At 41.4% G+C, this 11178-nt stretch overlaps 1 protein-coding gene across 2 annotated transcripts in view; it reads right to left on the bottom strand.

The window, feature by feature from the left end:
• The window catches only part of LOC109937759 (SH2 domain-containing protein 3C-like), a 152743-nt gene that overhangs the window by 58939 nt on the left and 82626 nt on the right, over positions 1-11178 (bottom strand). For both annotated transcript variants that reach the window (XM_048613726.1, XM_048613727.1), the window contains one exon: positions 9711-9750. In XM_048613726.1, coding sequence (XP_048469683.1) covers positions 9711-9750 — 40 coding nt within the window. The remainder of the gene's footprint in view (positions 1-9710; positions 9751-11178) is intronic.

Genomic DNA, 11178 nt, shown 5'->3' with positions numbered 1-11178 from the left:
CTGGCCTGCTGTGTTCATCCAGCTCTGCACCTTGTTGTCTCAGATTTTACAGCATCTGCAGTTCCTACTATCTCAGACTAAATTTCTGTCGGTTTCAATGGTTCGATCTGAATGCTGATTAGCGTATTTTATACAGTTCCAGATGGAAACAGTGTTTAAAACCCGTGAGCATTATTTCAAGTGCAACTTTGCCCTGGTCTACAGAGGCCACTAGTGGTGGGAGCCAAAAACAGCAGGCAAGTGAAATCTAAAGGGACAAGGATGGTTATGATCTTTGGTCTTTCTACCTCTCTTGTTCCAGATCATTTTAGCTCTTACATCTTAAGATCACCATGATGGGAGAGTGGCAACTCCCCAGAGCTCTAACCTAACCCCATGATCTAGTTAGGCTTTAGGTATCATGGCTGAGTAAATGAAGCAGAAAGCTCTATCTGCTAATTGAATTTATTATCTCTTTCATGGGATGTGGGGCATCACTAGCCAGCCATCCCTTAATGCCATTGAGAAGGAGGTGGTGAGCCACCTTCCCAAACCACTCCAGTCCATCTGATGTAGGTACACTTGCCGTATTGTTAAGGAGGGAGTTGTAGTCCTTTGGAATAAGCAGAGAGCTGAAGTCACTCTGACTTTCATATTCAGAATTCTCAGTGTTTAGCTTGTTCCACGTTTGGTAAGGTAAGAAGTAGCATATTAATGAGGTGAGATGTGCCATTAATAAGGTCGTTAACAAACAAGAAAACGCAATTCGCTGCTGGCTAGCGAGAAACTCACCTCAATGCCTGGCAAATGCACAAATGGTGCGGCATATTTTTCCCAATGTCGATGTAGGCATTGCTGGACCTCCTGTACGATTCTGCCACAAATTTTGAAATAGTCCACATTGCTCAGACACCTATATCATTCTAAATAGTGTTAGTGTCTGTCACGCTGTTGGAAGGAACCAAGAACTGAAGGCAGGAAGAATTCAGATTGTGGGTGAAATGAGACCCATTGTCGCTGTGTTAGACTGTCTACAGGGATCAGAGAAGGCAGTGTGTGGGCCATCAGGACTCTCATTACCGAAGTGAGAGGGGTTTGGTGTCTTACTGTTGCTAATCAGGGCTGTAGACATCTGATAGAATACAGTGATCATGAATCTGACTAAGGGCCAAAATGATTGCGTAGCAAGTGAGAGAACTTCCTTGGGTAGAGGCTGAGTTGGATAGACTATGAGGATGGTACATTTCACAAGGATCTGTGCTATTCTGGCCAGTGCCAAAAGGCTCAGGCCACAGCTGACCATTGTATGACATTGCATGTGGCACAAACGGTACAACACTGCACTGACCATCTGCTGACTCAGATTCAAAGAAGATGGTTCCCCACAATTATTGCAAGATGAGAGGTGGGGCAGCTGGGGAGTTAGTTACATTCACAATACCAAGTTACATTTACAAAACTGCTTCTTAAAATAAGGCCATTACTGCAGGGCCAGGTTCTGCCCCCGTGTCCTCTTAAGAGCAGGTGGTGATGAGGCACCTTCTTGAATCAGAACAGCCCACTGTGCTGTCACAAAAGGAGTTCTAGGATTTTGACTCAGAAATGGTAATATATCTTCAAAATTTACCATGCCATAGGGTTGTGGGTGCTCCAATGCCATGTATATTCAAGGCTGAGAGACAGAATTTTCAGCTGTCATGGAATCAAGGGTATGGGGAGTGAGTGAGAAGGAAGAATTGAAGCAAAAGATAAGCCATGATTGTATTGAAGAGTAGAGCAGGCACAATGGCTATATGGTCTCCTTCTGAGCCTTTTTGTAATATTCTTATATTTCCAAATCAGAATAGTGTGCAAGTTGTTCTCATGAGCTTGCTGCCCTTGTCCTTCTAAATGGTGGAGGTCATGAATTTGGGACTGTCACAGAAGGTTTGGCAAGTTGTCGTGGTGCCTTTTGGAGATGGTACCTACTGCAGCCACTGTCTATCAGTGGTGTAAGAGCAGGTTCAGGAAAAGCTTCTTTCCGGCTGTTATCAGACTATTGAATGGACTCTAGCCTCAAATAATGTAACCTACAATGTAACCTTTACGCCCCTAAGCCTTTTTGATCTGTACATCTTTTGCTTGCTGTGATCTGCCAGTACCATTCGTAAACAAAGCTCTTCTCTGTATTTCAGTACACGTGGCAATAAAATCCATCTCAAATCAAGGTAATAATTAAGTGGCAAATGAGGTGTCAGTCCTGAACTCTAAAGGAACTAATGGTTATGATGAGTGGGCGGGTAAGTGGAACTGGGTCCACAAAAAGGATCAGTCAAGATCTTACTGAATGGTGGGGCAGGCTCAAGGGTCCTGATGGCCTACTCCTGCTCCTATTTCTTATGTTCTCATTTTCAGTCAAGTGAATTACTTCGTCCTGCATCTTGGTAAATATGCCCATACAGTGTTGGATCTGCCTTATCCTGGCATGCCTCCTTTTGTTTGAAATGCCACTGAGAGCATGACACACAGTGATTAAGATGTATCCAAAGAAGCCATTAATATTGTGGTTGATCAGGCACCGGTCTGTGTTAGCAGTGTCAGTATGTTTGCCAGCTTGTTTCCCTTTCAACAGAGGAGACTCGTCATTGGCCTAAAGAAAAGGGATGGCATGACAGAGATATTTAAGATAATGAAAGGGTTTAAGAGTTTAAATATAGAGAAGATATGACAGAATCCAAAAGTAGAGATTCTGAATTTGCTTATCTTTCTTATACCTGTTTCTAAAAAAAGTGACAAAACATCATATAGTTAAGAAATGCCACATCATGAACCAATAACACCCAATCTGTTGTAAGAGCACTACTGCTCCAGTCAGTCACAGGAATGGAAAGAAATTCTTTTCATTGTGGAATACATAGGTAGCAGTGGATGGGCACAGTTTGTTGTGGCAGCAAGAGGAAGTTCAATGCCACCAAGGGGAACAGGTGCTGTGCCTGGCATAACTCTCTGATTTAAAAAGCCAATGAACTTGGCTCCTGTTTTCAGGATCTACTCACCCCCCCCCCCACCTTTAATGAAGTTACAAATTAGTATCAACCTGCACTTGCAGCTGGCTAGATAAAAGGGAGTGGGAGGAACACATCAGCGAAAACAGCAAGATTGCAGATTGTGAGAATTTGCTAGTCTTAATTATGATGAAGATGCGATCAGAAAAAAAGCTGACGATTCAACCCAACCAATATGAGAAGCTTGAGAGGCGCTGGGGTCGCCAAGATACAGCGAGTGTCGCTATGCAGGCTTCCTCTGAAATGTCCTCTGTTTCCTCCCCTGCACAGAATGTTCTTGACGATCATTTCCCTTCAGCCCTGCCTCAATCGGACGTAGCACCGTGAACTCCCAGCAGGCAAACAGATTCACGGCAATCCAGGTACAATCTCCGAACAGGAAACAATGACATCACCTCCCGAACAAGTCTGGTATCATTAAACTATGGCTTGATTTACTAAGAGATGGGAGCAGGATTTCCACCATGGGCAGTGGGCAGAGAGAGGGGATCTGAAAGTTTAAACATTTTCACTATCCATCTTGATTTTAAAGATTAAAGTGTTGAAAGGTCAGGCTGTGAGCTGTGCTGTTACAGCCCAATTCCCAAAAAGATTTTTATTCGGGGTGCCAAAGGGGCATCCCACTCAAAATGCAAAAGGATCTGAGTTCTCTGAATCAATGATCATATACAAGATAATAAAGACTACACTTCAATATGTACTTTCGTTGGCTAGAAAGTACTTTGCGATATCCTAAAATCATGGATGGAACTATATAAATGCAAGTTCTTTTTTACATCGAACCATCAACCCCACCAGAGCACTCAAAGTATAAGTAAAAACCGAAAGAACTGCAGATGTAAATCAGGAACAAAAACAGAAAAGGTCGGCAGGTCTGGCAGCATCTGTGAAGAAAAAAACTCGAGAGTTATCGTTTCGGGTCCGGTGACCCTTTCTCAGAACTGTTCCGTGGAAGGATCACAGGACCCAAAACGTTAACTCTGATATTTTTTTTCACGCAAAGTATAAGTGCTATTTAGCAACTTAAATGATTTGTAGATGGAGAGTAGATGCACCCTGGAAGCTATCAGTTCATGAGCACTCTTTATTAATAACTGAAATGAATTCGTTCTTACTGAAATGGAACTGCACAATGAAACGTTTGGGAATGCTCTGCACAAAAGACCGCACTCGCAGTCTATCCCCCACAATGAATAAACAAGAGGAAACCGCAATATAAGTATACAGTGTTCAGTTTAAAATTCTAGAGATTATTTGCAGCATATCTCTCGTTTTTAAAGGAGGAATTTCCATTTAGTTCTAACCCCTTCTTTATTAAAGATATTGGAAAAATGTTTTCCCATGACACTTTGCAGTAATAAGTCGCTATGTTGCAACCTTAATACGTTTTGGAATGGGACGGGCAAAATTAATTTGAGATCATATTAATAACTGTTGATATTTTTGAATATATGGCTGCTGCAAGTATTTTTAATTCTAAATTATGCAGATAACATCAGTTCACTAAAGGTTTAGTGATTTCACCAAGGTCCCCAAAGGTACTTTCTTCTCACTTCCTGAGTTATCAATTCTTTTGCTAGATCTCTCCACGCCGTTAATAACGAGGACTTTTACAACACAACTGTCTGACTAACCAAACTCAGCAATGCAAATGGAAACTGCCTCAACTGTGAGCAGCTCAAGGAAGGAATACTGAACACTTTCTCTAATGAATATATTGGACATAGAAGCTGCTAACCCTTACAGCTTTGCAGCCGCTGTTCTAATGCAATAGCCTCCTTGCCTTTTAAATGTACTTTTCTTGCTTTGCAGGCGTCAGGAACATTTCTGTGCATCATTTCTGTGCAGGGGAATGTTTTACAATTTTATTCTAAATAACACTCAGTGTAAACCTTCCCCAAACGCATGAATTGAATATAATTAAAATCCTTTTACCATATTCACAATTTGTGAAAGCAAATGTCCAGAGTCTGAGCCTTTGCATCCTCCGATCAATCAACCACAGTTGCCAATGATCCCTCCCCACCCCACCCACTCCCTTGACACTCCCCCCTCCCCGCCCCCCCATCAACTCAGTCCTGGTTATAACCAGTTTGTTCACTTTTCCAAGCCAGAAGTTCACTCGCAAGGTGCAAAATTCAACAGCAAACTGTAATCTGCAGTAGGAGAGGGGAGAGGGACAATGGTTCTGTCAAATGTTGCACACTTCATTAGTCCCGTACTATACAGCTCATAAAGTTTATTGGGCCAGGGAGAAGAAAGCATGAAATAGACCCAGCTTTATCCAAGCAAGAGGAACCCAGAACAAACATTGACACAGACCACTGATTGCCTCTCCACCTCTATCTCACACAGTAGGTCCAACATCAAGACCGCAAGCAAGACACTACTTATTGATTCTGTGATTTTTGTTTATAATCCCTATTTGTTCCACTCCTCTCCCTACTCCTGAATGTGCTAACTCTTGCAGGGATAAGATTCCACAGGAACAGACTGCTCTCCCAAGATTCAAGCAAGTGGATTATGTTTTACATGAAAGACCTGTTCATCTCCACTTCATTCATTCCTTTCCCCCCACCCATGGCCATGTCTTCAACTGTCTAAGCCCTGAGCTCTGATTTCCCTCCATAAGGTTTTCTGTATCCCATCTCTCTCTCCACAGTTAAGACACACCCCAACCCTAACTCTACGTTGAACCTTTTGACCATATCTCCTCATTCTGTTGCTCATATTAACATTTTCTTCCAATAATGTTCCTGTGAAGAACCTTGTGTTGTTTCGCATGTTAGTGGTGCTATAGAGATGCAGGAGGTTAACGATGTACACAGCAACTGCTGATTGATCATTTGACTGGGCCATTACAGCTGTATCAAAACCCACCTACCAATGTCCACCAACGGCTCACTACCAGTGATGAGGAACTGGTATTCTGGCTGATTTTTATTTTCCTCATTTACCAATTCAAGGTCCATTGCGCTTCTTATGACCACAATTCTCATACAAATTGGAGTGACATCTGCAATATTGCAGCCCCCTAGTTTGGTCCACCATGATGCAGCCTTGAAATAGTCCCACATCATCCAGAAAATACAAATTTAAATTCTTTGCCACAAATAAACTGTTCAACAAACCCTGGGGCAAAGATACTGTATGCTTTGTTAAATTTGTTTGTGTTCAGAAACTAAGTGTAAGCTTGCTTGGCCGGGATTTAGTGTGGACTAACTGCAATACAGGCTTTTTAAGCAAATGTCTTTCAGATCACTACATTCTATTAGTGTTGACAGCCAGAAAGCAACAGAGTGTGAACAATCACCACTGTGTGCCCAGTTCATTCAAATCCTTCATGTTTCCCTTGCCGGGAAACTCTTACAAAGACCTCTCTTCTCTTTCCCTTTTATATTGCAATGGAACGGATGACAAAGAAAGGAAAATACCCAAATGGCTTCATTCTTAGAGTTAAGCAGAGAAATAATAAAAAGCAAACCTGTCCCAATAGTTTCAAAATATTAAGCACAGGGCTCTCTCTTGTTCAGAGCTTGCAATGTTGCAAACAAGGTTTCAGCCTGGTGTTTTTGCTCCCATGATTCAGGACCCTCTTCAGCTACCTATCTCCACTCAACTCCCAAATCAGTGGGTTCCACTCATTTGAAAGAGCTGCAGATGCTGTAAATCAGAAACAAAAACAGAAATTGCTGGAAAAGCTCGGCAGGTCTGGCAGCATCCATGGAGAGAAATCAGAGTTAAGATTTCGGGTCGAATGGCCCTTCCTCAGAACTGATGGTAGCTAGGAAAAGGGTTTCAGAGATAGTAGGAACTGCAGATGCTGGAGAATCTGAGATAACAAAGTGTAGAGCTGGATGAACACAGCAGGCCAAGCAGCATCAGAGGAGCAGGAGGTGTTCATCCAGCTCTACACCTTGTTATCTCAGTAGCTTGGAAAATGTCAGTTTGTATGCAGAAGATGGATTGGTGGGAGGGGGTAAGGAGTTGACGATAGGTGGGGAATAGAGCCCAGAGAGAGAGAAGAGCAGTTGGACAGACAAAGGAGTGGATAGCGATCTGGCTAGGATGGTGAATATCTGTTACTGGAGACTGTTAGTGGCTAATAATGGGTGGTGTGTAAAAGCAGAACAGTACCTCATTTTCTGCCTGGGGTCCCTGCAGCCTTCCAGACTCAATATGGAGTTCAACAACTTTAGGGCTTGACCTCTCCCATGTCCTTACCCCAATCCCCACAACCAGGCCTTCTTATCACATAGCCTGCTATTACACACCTCTCATTATTAGCCACTAACAGACCCCACTAACAGATATTCACCAGCTCGTTACCCACTCCTTTGTCTGTCCAACTGCTCTTCTCTCTCTGGGCTCTCATTCCCACCTATTGTTAAATCCTTACCTCCTCCCACCACCCTATTTTCTGCATATAAACTGACATTTTCCTAGCTACCATCAGTTCTGAGGAAAGGTCGTTTGACTCAAAATGTTAACTCTGAATTCTCTCCACAGATGCTGCCAGATCTACTGAGCCTTTCCGGCAATTTCTATTTTTGGTTCCATTAATCCTGTCCCTTCATCACAAGCCTACATGTCTCTGATCTATTTATACTGCAGTCACCATGACTTCTCTAAACTTTCTTTTCTTGTTTCTTCTCAGATGCAAGCATAACATTAAAAATACTGTTTCCTCTCCTTGCAAATTCATTGCTATTAAGCATAAGACTCACTGAGCCTTGTAGAAAACTTTGGAATTCCTCATCTCCATCTATCCATCCCCCTGTGACCAAAGGCTTTTAGTCCAAGATTGGAAACAACTAATTACTCCTCCTTGATATATATGCTCCTCTGTCCTAATGTTTGCAAGCTGGTGATATCCTGACAATGGGGCCTTGATCTTTTCCCTAGATATCTCAATGAAAATACAAATTATTGTAATATTAAACGTTTAGTGAGCTTGTCTTTTTCTCCAGCTGAGCATGTCCGGTTAAACAAAATTATAAGTATACTGGAAAAAGAGTTATTTGGACATCTCAATGAATGTCTCAGCTTCTACTCAAAAGTCCATATTTGAATTAACGAGATCGTTTAAAAATTATGTCACATCATGAGATGCTAAACCTTTATAAAAGTTCTGGTTTTCCTCAACTAGAGCTGTGTGTTTAATTCCAGCCTTGGAAAGGTTGCAGGAGAGATTTATAATAAAGGTTCCTGGGAGAAGGGACTTCAATTACACTGGGAGATTGGATTGGCTGGGATTATTCTCCTTGGAGCAGTAAAGGTTGGGAGAAAATTTCATTGAAGATATTCCAAACCATGAATGATTCTGATAGAGTACATAAAAAGAAAAAATCTTCCAGAAAAGACACAGTTTAAGGTGATTGACAATAAGAATCACAGGTGACACAAGGCAACTTTTTTTTTAGTTGTGATCTGGAATGTGCTGTCTGTAGGAGTAGTGACTGCAGATTCTATAGCAGTGTTCAGAGGGAACTGAATAAATACTTGAAGGGGAAAATGTGAGCTGCAGGGAAGGATAATGGATGTGAGTTTAATTGAATGGCTGGACTAAACAGCTGGCACAGGTTTGATGGAGTGAATGGCCCCCTCCTGTGATGTATCATTCAAAGATTGTATGTTGGGAAAAGCTGCAGAATTGATAAATTTCACACATTTATCTCATTTGTTCAATATCTTACACACTGGTGATATTAAAATTATGTTGTTGTTTGAGACCTCGGTGTCATTGAGTAAACATTGATATTGAGCTATTAGTAGCAGTTTAGTACTTGGCTGGCTGAAATGCACTCTTTGGTCTTTCCCATCTCCTATTAACTCTTCCTCATTCTTTCCTTCTGTGTTGGATGGCAGGTCACAGGTCCATAAGCGATAAGCCCTGCACTAAATATAATACTGCTCCTACCATTAACTATATTAAATTAACCATATGAGAACTGCCTGGAGATTAAAGCCAATTATACAGTGCGAATATACATTTATCTTACTGTAAGCACAATTCCTCAGACAATGCATTACAAGGGAACAACAGCTTTAGGAGACACTGGATATTATCAAACATACATTTAAGAAGAACTGTGTATATGTTCAGTGCTCAATAACACTAAAAATAACATCCATTCAGTCATCAGAGTCGCATGTAATATCTCTTCCTGTTGATGCACTAGATTCAATCTGTGCTGTTGGCATTATTCTGCACTACACTCTAGCGATCTAAGTTTATGGAGGCAAGTGCAATACACACCACATTCATGGGAGTTGCTTGTAATTGTTTTTTTAAACTTGAAGGATGATTGGCAGCAGGAGCCTTAGCTAATCTTCATCCACTGAGGCCAATTCTTGAGAGATGATGTAACACAGCAAAAATGAGTTAATCAATCTTAGTAAACATTGCTGTAAGGGAACCTAGGGCTTTCTGACTTGCTGGCTCAGCTCCACCAGGGGAAGGTGCTACCACTGAGGTGACATCTAGCTTTCTTGTTTGAGCAACTAATTGGTTAACGTAGTGCCAGAGTGCGGTGTTCCCCAGAGGGGAATGTTCACTCAATATGCCCAGGGAGATTATTCTGAAAACTTTAGCAGTAAATCAGTTCTGTGGGATGTCAGTACATAAATAGGCCATTAGCTCCACTGAGCATGGCACTCCTTCAAGAAACCATAAGTTATCCTCACCTTGACATATTCCGACTTGGAATCCACGTTCTGTAAGTTACTGTAGAGAGAAAGAAAAAGGAAAATTATTGAAGCACATGGTGATGAGACAAATGGTTACAATGCCATTGGCGTTAGGAAGATGATTCAGTGAACTGGAGAACCAAGTATAGTGCCTATAGAGCACAGAAGTTGCCAGACAGAATACATAAGGAGTTGCTTTGAGCCTCTGCACCCAACGTTCAGGTGGCTGTTACAATCCTCTTGGGAAAATGCATTGATTCTTGAGCCCCACTACTCCAAGGGTGAACACAAAACTTAGTGATTGAATCAAAATACACAAAATCTCCAATTTACCTGTGTTTTGGAAGCAAATCAACAGAGATACTGACCAAGTTCCTAAGTACTTAACAAGAACATTCAAATCACAAGTAAACAACTATGAATTATCCACATATAGCTTTAATATTAAAACTATAAACCATTTTTAATAATCCCTAAACAGACATACAGACAGACCTAGGACAAACAGTAGCATATTGGCGTTGTGGGTGGAGGAAAAAAAATTGGGGAAACATAACTCAATAGCACCAGTCACATGGTCAGTGTTATTTTAGTGTTTTGTCAATGAGATGTTTCTTTTGCTTCCCAAGACCTTCAGTTCTTTGATTTCTTTTCTCCAGATTCTTTCACTTTGTCACAGGAGGCACAGGGCAATTGGTACAGTAATTTAAATGTTTCTCTTACTTACAGTTAGAAGCAGCAGCTTATAGCAACTGGTGAGAGAACATAACTGGTTTTGTTCAGGCTTCAGACATTTATACTGCAGGGATATAGGAACTCTTCCTGTATTGCTCATATACACATGCTGTTCAGCTAGCCAGGCACCAGTCAGAGGGGTGTCATCAGGCTGATGACTTTGGTAAATTACACAAACTGATCAACTACTCATTGCTGGACAAATGCCATTTTGTGCACAAACTCCAGTGCCATGCATATCTCACTTCTCCCAATGCTTGCAAAGCATCAATGTAAATACAACTCACAATGATTTCCAGTAACTTGTTTTCAACAATGCAGTTATTCCTTCTGCTGTCTTTAGAAAACACCTCTTTTCTATTTTAGTCCACAATATAAAGAAAATAAGATGATACAGTTTTTAACCAGGTCTTGAACCATTCAGGAGTATTACATAAAATATATGGTCCAAAATCACATGACTCCAGGTTATAGTCCAATAGGTTTATTTGAAAACTCAAGCTTTCGGAAAAGGACCGAGGATCCAAAAGCTTGTGTTTTCAACTAAACCTGTTGGACTATAACCTGGTGCCGTGCGATTTCTAATCTTGTCCACCCCAGTCTAACACTGGCGCCTCCACATCATAGAAATATATAGCACTGAAACAGGCTGCTAAGCTCAACTGGTCTGTGTCGATGTTTATACTTCACATAAGACTTTGTCTTTTCCACCTTTGCTTTCCCAGCCTAT

Source organism: Rhincodon typus, chromosome 28, assembly GCF_021869965.1.
Source record: "Rhincodon typus isolate 14 chromosome 28, sRhiTyp1.1, whole genome shotgun sequence".
Lineage (NCBI taxonomy): Eukaryota > Metazoa > Chordata > Chondrichthyes > Orectolobiformes > Rhincodontidae > Rhincodon > Rhincodon typus.
This window is presented reverse-complemented; position numbering and strand designations above follow the sequence as displayed.